At 40.6% G+C, this 12,451-nt stretch overlaps 1 protein-coding gene across 1 annotated transcript in view; it reads right to left on the bottom strand.

Annotated features, from left to right (window-relative positions):
• PLCB1 (phospholipase C beta 1) overlaps nucleotides 1–12,451 on the bottom strand; it is an 854,020-nt gene that overhangs the window by 102,039 nt on the left and 739,530 nt on the right. The window contains exons 28-30 of the mRNA XM_052650392.1: nucleotides 974–1,050; nucleotides 780–869; nucleotides 308–365 (exon numbers count right to left, since the gene is read on the bottom strand). Of these exons, the coding sequence (XP_052506352.1) occupies nucleotides 308–365; nucleotides 780–869; nucleotides 974–1,050 (225 nt within the window). The remainder of the gene's footprint in view (nucleotides 1–307; nucleotides 366–779; nucleotides 870–973; nucleotides 1,051–12,451) is intronic.

The following is a 12,451-nucleotide window of genomic DNA, read 5'->3' as shown; positions in this document are numbered from 1 at the left end:
ACTTAGCAACTTAACAACAGCAGTAACAAAAGGTTATTTTCAGGGAGGTTCCCTTGACATCATGTTGCTAGGTTCCTAACTCTAGGAAAGATTCTTAACATCTATCTTTAGATGAACCTTTTTATACAGAGGTTTGCAATTAAACTTGTAGAAACACTGATTACACACTGGCTGCTCTGGGCAGTTGCTCGGCTGGGGGCTGGAGATAAAGAATTACCATGAAGTGTGGCATTTCCCTCCAGAGACTCATACAGTACTCATCAAACATGGTTTGCAAAAGAGAGAGGGATTCATGAACATGACATACCCTCTTGATGTACTGCACCACCTCCTGGATGTATGACCGGATCATCTCTGTCTTTTCCCTGAAAATGAATGACAAAGAAATCATTACATGAACTCATCCATCTTCGACAAACATGGGAACTGCAGGTTTCCAGATGAAAGTTTATAGAACTCTCAACTTTCTTCTTACTGCTGCAGCAAGGGAGATACAACTTGTCAGCTCTGACAGAGGTCAGGTTCTACCCAAGGCACAAGCTCTATTTTCACTAAATGGCAGGAAGGCTGTCTGACAATATCAGAAGAGAAGATAGAGCTTTTTCCTTAGGCCCTGTGGGCACCTCAGTGCTTCACTAAAAACCCTTACAAAGTGGGTCTTTGGCAGGTTAATTTAAGGAGAAATTTCACAGATAGGTCTTTGTACAGTTGAGCCGCTGTTATTCTGTATAGGACAATTCCCGGGTAAAAGGTGGGAGAAAAGGGTTCTTTCTACTTACTCCTCCATCTGGCTTTTGTCTTTGGATTTAGCTTCTGTGATCTTCTCCTGCCTCTTTTTATCCATTTTCTTCTTTAATTCCTTCTTCTCTCTGAAGGCAAAATGGAAGCAAAAGGGAAAAATGATCAATCCAATAGCAAGTTGTACTTAATACATTTACATGTACAAATCCATTGTAAGAAAATGGAGGCTTACTTCTCACAGATTTCTTTGAGCTTCTTTAACTGATTATTCTGACATTCTTCAGCAACATCAGTCAATTTTTGAATAAGCTGGGGGGGAAGAAAAAAACAAAAAACACCAGGTGGCTATTTTACATGATCACAAGCAAAGCACCCTTTCCCTCTCCCATGCCACATCAAACGGTATCTGAGGTTAGAAAAATCTGTGATTGATGTTTCTGTGCTATGTGTGCTAAGTTGCTTCAGTTGTTTCTGACTCTTCGAGGCCCTGTGGACAGTAGCTCACCAAGCTCTTCTGTTCATGGGGTTCTCCAGGTAAGAATATGAGCGGCTTGCCATTTCCTTCTCCAGGTTAGCAAGAGTAAAATCGTCAGACATTTTACAACACATAGGTAATAAGGAAATAATTTTAGACTATACATTATCTAGGTTTTAATACGTAATTCTTACTGTCTCTTTCTAATTAAACAGGATTTCTTAGATTATTGGGCTTGCTTTTGCCAAGTGCAATGATAGCTAACAGTGTGGACCCAGGTACCAATTCCCACTCTATGACTTACTAAAACTATGATTTTTGGTCATAGAGCCTACATTTCCTGAACCTACATTTTCTTGGTTATAAATGAGATAATCAATGCCTTTCTATCTTGGAGGTACTATGAAGTTTAAAATAAAAATGAGTGTGATACAAATGTAAGTTATAATCAACTGTGATTTATAATTCTTGGTTTCCAGTTATTATTCATTGCTTAATCACTTCGAGGATGACATGAGTTACCCATCTTAGAAACTGATGTTTTGTATTCTATGTGGGTAACTTCCAAAGAGCACTGGAAATTCTCTTCTATGCTACCATTTTGAATTTTGGACACATTGCTGTGATAGCAAGTATTTTGTCTTGCATTTATTTGCTTACCAGACTAAGCGTCCAGAGGGCAGTGACTATGTCTTCAAATCCCCAGCTCTCCACAATTTCTAGCTTTCAGTAGGTGCTCAATAAATGCTTGTCAATTATGGGAGAGTAACTGTGCCTTCCAAGCACTTCTCTTTCCTTATTCTACATGAAGAACCTATGGAACCTTCTGCCATTGCTTAGGCAGCAGTAGCAACTGGACTTAAGCCTTCTTACTGGTGCACCAAACAGACAGTGTGGACTTCCTATTGAACATTCACCCTGTTCCCCAGAGATGGAGATTCTCATATACAGCTGCCAGTTATATACATGTGGTAGCAACAACAGTACCAAGGCAATATAATCATAACACTAGCAAACTTTCATTGATAATTTACACATCCCAGGCACAGTTTGATAAGTTTAAATGTACTAACTTAAAATATTTAACTTATTCAGTCCTAAGAGTTGTCTTATGAGGTCATATTGACACATGAGAGACGTACTTGGCAGAACTGGGTATGTGCGTGTGCCTGCATGCTAAGTTGCTTCAGTTGTGTGCAGCTCTTTGAGGCCTTATGGACTGTAGCCCATCAGGCTCCTCTGTCCATGGGATTCTCCAGACAAGAATACTGGAGTGGGTTGCTAGGCCTTCCTTTGGGGAATATTCCAGACCCAGGGATCAAACCTGTGTCTCATTATTTCTCCTAGCAGGTAGGTTCTTTACCACCAGAACAACCACCTGGGAAGACCAGAACTTCGTACAAACCCAGATAAATTAGGCTCCCCACCTTGTGGTTGTTACCACTTTCCCAAGCCGCCTTTTTGTTATGATTTTAGAAATTGTTTTTAATAACCTCTTCTTATCTGAGAGAATGAAAGAAGCTGAGGGAGAAATTCTTTTACAGAATTGCCATAAAGAATCCACATTAACTTGACATTAACATGAAATTCAATGCACTCATCTGTGAGGCAGATTAAATCAGAACAAATATTAACTGGACCTTGGGGCAGCAGAAAACCTATTTGATCATTCAAAAGACAGTACCTGATCATGACTGTCACAATTAAAGAAATCAAGGAATATTATATCCTGCTAATGTTATTTATCAAATGAGTTAGATGTAAAATTCTACTGTGCAGACTCTTGCCATTTCCTTGAGGATTCTCACAGCACCTCTATTCTAATTGAGAGATACCCACAGGGTTTTCCTCTCCACAGGTGACCTTCCTCCTCCCCAGTTCAGCCCAAGGAATTACAGAGGGTAATCCAGGGATCCCCAACCCCTGGAATCTCTTGTGAGCAACTGCTTGAAAACACAGATTCCAGGGCCTGTCCCTAGGCCTATGGCCTCTACATGTTTAGGGACAGGGCTGGGGAATCAGTGTTTTCAAAGTCTCTTCCGTTGATTCTGGATTCTTTGCCAGACATAGGGGGTCTCGGTGGTCTCTCATTTTATAGCTCCTGCTAAGTCTCTCAGCAGTGCTTCTGAATTCAGTGATATCCATGCTTCTGTTTCCATGTTCTCATCTCCAACGTTCAGCGTCGTCCAGGATCACTTCTCGCTTTTGCCAGCTCCTGCTCACATTTACAGCTCCCTCCCACCCTCTTTCTCAGCAACATCAACATCCAGGCAGTGAAGCCACTGAGCCTGAGGTCACTCAGCCCTTCAGCTCACTCAGTTCTGAGGTTGACTTACATCTGTGTTCAGCACCCCCACAGCTGCCAGCACCAACCTCCCTCACAGTTCCGCAGAAGTTTCCCGTGTGCTGCACACCCTGGCCTTCCTCCTTGGCCCTCCCTTGGACCACCTGCACTTGCTGCTTATTCTTCTCAGAGCTAGTTCCCACCTCCTGTGCTCCCAGAACACACACATTCATCTAAACTATTCAAAGCAGCCGCAATTCAGCAAATATTTGTCAAATGCTTACTTAATACCTGGCATTATTCTAGAAACTCTGAGCTATGCATTGGCTTTATAGATCCTGCTACTTGTAGTGTGGGACAGGATTCATCAGCATTGGCATTGCCAGAGAATGCAACAAAAAATGCAAGTTCTCAGCCCCTACCACTTTGGATTAAATAAAGATTTGCATTTTAATAACATTCCCGGGAGATTCATGTGCACGTTATTGAAGAAGACGGAAACAGTATAGAAACTTATGGACTGAATGTTGTGTCCCTCCCAAATATCAATAAATATATTGAAATCCTGACCCTCAATGTAAGAGGTGGGAACTTTGGGTGATTAGGAGCCTTCATGGACGGATTAGTGCCCATAATTATAAAGCACCCCAACAGCTCCCATACCCCTTCCACCACATAAGGACACAGAATAAAGCTCTCTATGAACCAGGAACTGGGCTCTCCCCAAACACTAAATCTACTGGTATCTTGATGTTGTTCTTCTCAGCCTTCAGAACTGTGAAAAATAAATGTGCGTTGTTTAAGCCACCCAGGCTCTAAGGCACCCTTTCAAATTCCCTCTTCTCTGTCTCAAAAGAGCTGTGAAACTTTATCTTCATTGTCTTCATTACCCTAAACTCAGCTTCCTCACCTCTGAGGCAGGGATAATGCTTTCTTCCTTGGGTGGCCGTGAAAGTTGGAGATGGATATGCGATTCCCTGGCTTCCTTACCCCGCCTTCCCTGAAAAAGGGGCTCCCCTCGCGTTGCTTCCCATCTTCCCCCTCCTGCAGGAGCACTACCATTTCACTTTCTTCTCTCAAACTTTCTTCATATTGGACACATTCTTTCCTTTTGCCTAAAAACACATCTCTATTTTCTTATCCTTCAGAGCACTGAATTTTTGTTCCATCTTTGACTTTCCTTTTCTTTCTGTGCCTAAAATGGAAGACCGGCGGCTGCTTCCACAACTGTAATGCCTCACCCTACTCCCTTCAACCCCACCATCTCGCTTCCACTCCAACCACTGGCATTTACCCGATTTCACTTTAAGATTACAAAAACTCTTTTGTTATTGAACTCATTGGCCAAGTCTCAGTAGTGAACTTTTTATTATTCTAGAGACCCACAAGTTTTTTTAGTTCTCAGTACCCTTAAGATCTCAATAATTTTTTCATGGCATCCCTAAGCCAAAAGAAAGAGGAACAGTTCCATTTATCAAAAGATTAGGTTCAAATAACTTAATAGAAGGGCTTTGAACAGATTCCAATAGATGCTGCTCTGTTTCTTTTGAAAATGCAAAACATCTCACAATGCCCTTGTGAGTTCAACACAGTATCTCATGGTGCCACAGCACATGGTTTGGGAATCACGACTTTATCTTCTTGATAGTATGTCAGCTGCCAACCACTCTCATAAGAAACTCTCTTCTCTTCATTTACAAGATCTTCAACATTTCCCACATCAGTCTTCTCTGACTCTTTTAACTGCTTCAGTACATTTTTGTGTCAACGGCCTTTGAGCATCTCTAGCTGAGGACGGCTCCCCAGCATCTCAACATCTCTCATAGAAGACGAATCATCATATTTTCCCATTAGGTAGCATCACTTAGTTTAAAAAGTGTACATCACATTTGACTGACCCCTTGAGTGATTTCCCCATCTAGTGAGTCATGGGAATTTGTTCATTTATCTTGTCATCATGTATCTCTGAGCTTTGTGTTCACAATACTCTGCAGATTCTCATTAATTCTGTCTGGACTTGACAAGCATTCTCTCCTTGCCTTCAGTCTCATCTGAACTTTTCTACTGCATACCAAATTGCATTTTTCATATGTCCCAGAGTCTTAACTGGCTATCTATCCTCAAATATGTTATCTGTTGTTGTTGTTCAGTTGCTTAGTAGCACCTGACTCTTTGTGATCCCATGGACTGCAGCAGGTCAGCCTTCCCTGTCCTTTACCATCTCCCAGAGCTTGCTCAAACTCATATCCATTTTTGGATGGATGCTATTGAACCACCTCATCCTCTGTAATCCCCTTCTTCTCTTACTTCAATCTTTCCCAGCATCAGGGTCTTTTTAAGGACTCAGCTCTTCGCATCAGGTGGCCAGAGTATTGGAGCTTCAGCTTTAGCATCAGTCTTTCCAATGAATATTCAGGATTGATTTTTTTTTAAGATTTATAAGTTTCATCTCTTTGTAGTCGAAGGGACTCTTGAGAGTCCTCTCCAACACCACAGTTGAAAGCAACAATTTTTCGGTGTTCAGCTATATGGTCCAACTCTCACATCCACACATGACTACTGGAAAAACCCTAGTTTACTAGACCAACCTTTGTCAGCAAAGTAATGTCTCTGCTTTTTAATACATGGTCCAGGTTTGTCATAGTTTTTCTTCCATGGAACAAACATTTTTTAATTTCATGGCAGCAGTCACATCTGCATTGATTTTGGAGCCGCCCCCCCCCCCCCCAAAATTCTATCACTGTTTCCATTGTTTCCACATGTATTTGCCATGAAGTGATGGGACCGGATGCCGTGATCTGTTTTTTGAATGTTGGGTTTTAGCCAGCTGTTTCACTCTCCTCTTTCACCTTCATAAGAGGCTCTTTAGTTCCTCTTTGCTTTCTGCCACAAGGGTGGTGTCATCTGTATATCTGGAGTTATTGATATTTCTCCCAGCAATCTTGATTCCATTTTGTGTTTCATATAGCTCGGCATTTCACATGATGTACTCTGCATAGGAAGCATCACTACAAACAAAGCTAGTGGAGGTGATGGGATTCCAGCTGAGCTATTTCAAATCCTAAAAGGTGATGCTGTGAAAGTGCTGCACTCAATATGCCAGCAAATTTGGAAAACTCAGCAGTGGCCACAGGACTGGGAAAGGTCAGTTTTCATTCCACTCCCAAAAAGGCAATGCCAAAGAATGTTCAACCTACCACACAATTGCACTCATCTCACACATTAGTAAAGTAATGCTCAAAATTCTCCAAGCCAGGACTGAGGGACTGAACGGAACTGAACTGAACTGTTCCTGGGGTTCTCAAAGCAAGAATACTGAAGTGGTTTGCCATTCCCTTCTCTAGTGGACCACATTTTGTCAGAACTCTCCACCATGACCCATCCATCTTGGGTGGTCCTACATGGCATGGGTCGTTGAGTTTCATTGAGTTAGACAAGGCTGTGGTGCATGTGATCAGATTGGTTAGTTTTCTGTGATTGTGGTTTTCAATCTGTCTTTCACAAAAGAAAGGTAATGCCAGAGTTTATTCAAACTACCGCACAACTGCACTCATCTCACACACTAGAAAACTAATGCTCAAAATTCTCCAAGCCAGGCTTCAACAGTACATGAACTTTGAACTTCCAGATGTTCAAGCTGAATTTAGAAAAGGCAGAGGAACCAGAGATCAAATTGCCAACATCCATTGGATCATCGAAAAAGCAAGTGAGTTCCAGAAAAAACATTTATTTTTGCTTTATTGACTATGCCAAAGATTTTGACTGTGTGGATCACAACAAACTTTGAAAAACTCTTAAAAAGATGGGAACATCAGAACACCTGACCTGCTTGTTGAGAAATCTGTATGTAGGTCAGGAAGCAACAGTTAGAACTGGATATGGAACAACAGACTGGTTGCAAATAGGAAAAGGAGTATGTCAAGGCTGTATATTGTCACCCTGCTTATTTAACTTATATGCAGAATACATCAGGAGAAATGCTGGGCTGGATGAAGCACAAGCTGGAATCAAGATTGCTGGGAGAAATATCAATAACCTCAGATATGCTGATGACACCACCCTTATGGCAGAATGTGAAGAAGAACTAAAGAGCCTTTTGATGAAAGTGAAAGAGGAGAGTGAAAAAGTTGGCTTAAAACTCAACATTCAGAAAACTAAGATCATGGCATCTGGTCCCATCACTTCATGGCAAATAGATGGGGAAACAGTGGAAACAATGACAGACTTTAGTTTTGAGTTCCAAAATCATCTGCAGATGGTGACTGCAGCCATGAAATTAAAAGATGTTTGGTCCTTGGAAGAAAACTTAGGACCAATCTAGACAGCATAGTAAAAAGCAGAGACATTACTTTGCTAACAAAGTTCTGTCTAGTCAAAGCTATGGTTTTTCCAGTAGTCATGTATGGATGTAAGAGTTGGACTACAAAGAAAGCTAAGCACTGAAGAACTGATGTTTTTGAACTGTGGTGTTGGAGAAGACTCTTGAGAGTTCCTTGGACTGCAAGGAGATCCAACCAGTCAATACTAGAGGAAATCAGTCCTGCATATTCATTGGATGGACTGATACTGAAGCTGAAACTCTAATACTTTGGCCACCTGATGCAAAGAACTGACTCATTTGAAAAGACCCTGATGCTGGGAAAGATTTTAGGCAGGAGGAAAAGGGGATGACAGAGAATGAAATGGTTGGATGGCATCACTGACTCTATGGACATGAGTTTGAGTAAATTCTGGGAGTTGGTAATGGACAGGGAGGCCTGGCATGCTGCAGTCCATGGGGTCTCAAAGAGTTGGGCACGACTGAGTGACTGAACTGAACTGTACTGACCCTGACCTTGGAGATAGTTCTGGTGCATCATGTCCACGCCATGGTCTGTCTTATTGAAAATACTTTCAAACTACATAATTTTGATATTTAACAAGCTAAGCTTTGTTCCTTTAGGAACAAATGCCTTATTGTGAAATCCAGGCATGTGTTTTTCTTTTTTTTTAATGTGGCTTTTGTGTGCAACTAATGAAAATAGTATTTCCCTAGCATCCCAAAAATGTTTTAAAAAGGATAATATCTGTGTTTAATATGACAAATGTCCTTCCACTCTGCTCAGTTCCCCTGTGTCTCCCCAGCACTCCCATACTACAGACCCTTTCCTGTAACATTCTGCCTTTTCCAGCTATTTTTAAAAACTCTTACTATAATTCTCCCCTTATAGCATTTACTGCTTTCATTTAAACTTCTTGTACTTAAACTCCAGGAGGCAGAGTGATTAATATTATAAATTTGTTAATAATACTGGTTTTCCAGTAGTCATGTATGGATGTAAGAGTTGGACTATAAAGAAAGCTGAGCACTGAAGAAATGATACTTTTGAACTGTTGTCTTGGAGAAGACTCTTGAGAGTCCCTTGAACTGCAAGGAGAGCAAACCAGTCAATCCTAAAGGAAATACAACCTGAATATTCATTGGAAGGACTGATGCTGAAGCTGAAACTCCAATACTTTGGTCACCTGATGCGAAGAGCCAACTCATAAGAAAAGGCCCTGATGCTGGGAAAGACTGAAGGTGGGAGGAGAAGGGGACGACAGAGGATGAGATGGTTGGATGGCATCACTGACTCAATGGCCATGAGTTTAAGCAAGCTCCAGGAGTTGGTGAAAGACAGAGAAGCCTGGTGTGCTGCAGTCCATGGGGTCACAAAGGTTTAGACATGACTGAGCGACTCAACAACCACAACACTGTCGGACTCCCATTAAACTCGCAATGAGATTACATCTATGCATATATTTTCTGGTAAGGGGAAGCCTGTGTGTTTCTTTGGAAAGGAATAATACTAATATACAGGCTTCCCTGGTGGCTCAGCAGTAAAGAATCCATCTGTAATGCAGGAGAGACAAGTTAGTTCCCTGGGTCAGGAAGACCCTCTGGAGAGGGAAGGGCAACCCACTCCAGTATTCTTGCAGGGAAATCCCATGAAGAGAGGAGCCTGGCGGGCTGCAGTCCATGGGGGTCACAAAAAATTGGACACAACTGAGTGACTAAACAACAGCAACAATAATACTAATATACAGAGAAAATCAGGAGAGAGAGAGGTATATAGGCAGACAGACATAGAAAGAGCTGTGAGTGATTTCTGGCAACTGTCCATCCACTCCTTCCCTCCTCCCTTGTGAATGGTCAGTCCTTTCTCACGTGATCTACTCTCTGTAATTTTATAGTATATACTCATCTTGTCCAAGTCCAATACAGGTTTCCAACACTTGCCACCGAGAGAATCTTGACAAAAATAAATAAATACATAAAAATTTCACCTCTTAAACCCTAAATAAGATGAAGGAATCTCTGAGTATTAGGCCTAGGATTTCTATTGCATAAGGCATGAAAACTGAACCCAGAAGGATTTTTCACACAATAATTGAAGTGCTTTTTAACTAACCTAAGGATACCCTCATTTCAATGTATTTTTAAGCAGACAGGCTCTACTCAAAGAGCTGTTACATCATATATTAGTCACAAAACTCACCAAAGATAGAAAAGAACAAAAGATTAGTTTAGAATTCCTAGGGGAGAAAGACCAGGAGAGTACACAGTAAACTGAAATGCAGTAAATAACATTTAATTTTAACTTTTAATATGATCTTTTCTCTGACCCAAAGGAATAGGCACATTTAAATTATTTTTCTTATTTATTTACCACTCTTGACAACTCTCCTAGCTAAGTATTCCAAACCTTGTAAGGAATGAAAAAGAAAAGCCCTTGGGAATATAATGTCATGCTTATTCTCAGCTCCATGCTGAATTTCATTTGGTTTAGTCATTTGAGGGTGAAAGAATGGTTTCCAAGGAGAATAATAACTCTTTAACTCTAACTTGAAAGGGATTAAAAGAAAAAAGTATGTGGACAGAAATTGCCCTGTTTGGAAACTCTTCTAAGAAGGATAATTTGGGGAAGTGGGCAAAGAACCAACTATAGAATGTTCATGATTGCATTCAGTTTTGTCCAGCTCTTTGTGGCCCATAGACTGCAGCCCACCAGGTTCCTCTGTCCATGGAATTTAATGCAAGAATACTTGAGCAGCTTTCCTACTCCAGGGTTTTTTTCCAACTTAGGGATCGAACCCACATCTCTCGTGTCTCTTGCATCACAGGTGTATTCTTTACCACTGAACCATCTGGGAAGCCCAATAGAATGTTCATCCTCAGGCAAACTCATTTCCCTTCTCCTTCCACTCACAGCTGGAAGAGAGAGCACCTACTCTTGCTTTTTTACACACTTTTTAATTTTATATTGGAGTATAGCTGACTAACAATGTTGTGATAGCTTCAGGCCATGGCAGACTGACCCAGCCATACATACACATGTATCTATTCTCCCCCAAATCCCCTTCCTGACCAGGCCACCACATAAGGCTGAGCAGTCCTCCCTGGAGAGCACTTTCTTTTGTGCTAGTCAAAGCATCCATTCTGCACTCTCACCATAATTTTTTTTCTATGAAGAATTAATTTATGTTGCATCTAAATTAAATAACAATATATGTATTAAACACATTATTGATAATTTAAAAACAAGGAGAATGTTTATACTGGGATGTAAACTGGCTTTTCAAATTGAGAAATATTCATTTATTCATTCCACTCATATTTTCTGAGCACCTATGATGTGCTGGATACTGTGTGATGCTCCAACTAGGAGCTGGCAGACAAGTCCTGTCCAGGTGGAGCTCATTTCACCCACCAGCTCTCTCCTCTTCTCCAAAGGAGGAGAAAGTCTTGGACTAAATGAACAACCACCTTGATCATTTCTGAGGCAGTCTGTCATACCTATGAAATTACATTTTACATTTCCATAGCTAAGCAGAATTTGGAGCTGCTTATTTGAATCTCAAGATTTAAAGAATCCTTGAGATTTACTTTTTACTTGCTGGGTAAAGCAAAAAGTGAAAATAAAAATCTGACTGCAACTCCTAATCAATGTCAATAAGTTGGCCTAATGAATCTATAACATTTAAAATTATTTTTCACTTTTGAAATATACCAAAGTAAATGTCAGTTTCTTAGCTTTCTGGGAAATGTAAATGGGTCAATGTAGCATACTCCCTTGAATGATATTTCTGGTATCCTTTTATAAGGCTATCAACTGGAAATGTTTCGATGCATGAGACAGGGTGCTCAGGGCTGGTGCACTGGGATGACCCAGAGCAATGGGATGGGGAGTGAGGTGGGAGGGGGGTTCAGGGTGGGGAACACATGTACACACATGGCTGATTCATATCAATGTATGCAAAAACCACTACAATATTGTAAAGTAATTAGCCTCCAACTAAAATAAATAATTTAAAAAAAAAAGAAAAAGAAAGAAAAAAAAATAAAGAAATCTGGTAAACGAAACTCTGAACGAAGTTGAGATGTTTTATCACCGTAGATGATGCTTACGTTTTCTATCTTAACTCTTGAGCCTTGTTTCCTCATCAGTAAAATATGGCATCTAAATGATCTCTAAGATTCCTTTCATAAATTATAAAATTATGTTATTCTATCAATATTTTTTTAGAATACAATGATGATTTTAAAATGTCCTAAAATAATAAAAGTAGATATTTATGGCCATAAAATATTTATTTTAATGATAAAGGGAATTTATTTTATGATAAAACGTTTCATTAAAAATAATCCATATATAGTCACTCGGTTGTGTCTGACTCTGTGACCCCATGGACTGTAGCCTGCCAGGCTCCTCTGTCTGTGGAATTTTCCAAGCAAGAATACTGGAGCGGGTTGCCATTTCCTACTCCAGGGCTTCTTCCTGATCCAGGGGTTGAACCCACTTCTCTGGCGTCTTCTGCATTATCAGGAGAATTCTCTAACACTGCACTGCCTGCGAAGCCCTTAATATTTCAGTAGTCCATTTGAAAGCTAGACCCAGAAGATCTGCCCATGAAGATAAACAGCACAGCAT

This window comes from Budorcas taxicolor, chromosome 13 (assembly GCF_023091745.1).
Source record: "Budorcas taxicolor isolate Tak-1 chromosome 13, Takin1.1, whole genome shotgun sequence".
NCBI lineage: Eukaryota > Metazoa > Chordata > Mammalia > Artiodactyla > Bovidae > Budorcas > Budorcas taxicolor.
Note: the sequence above shows the minus strand (reverse complement) of the source record. Positions and strands in the feature narration are given on the sequence as shown.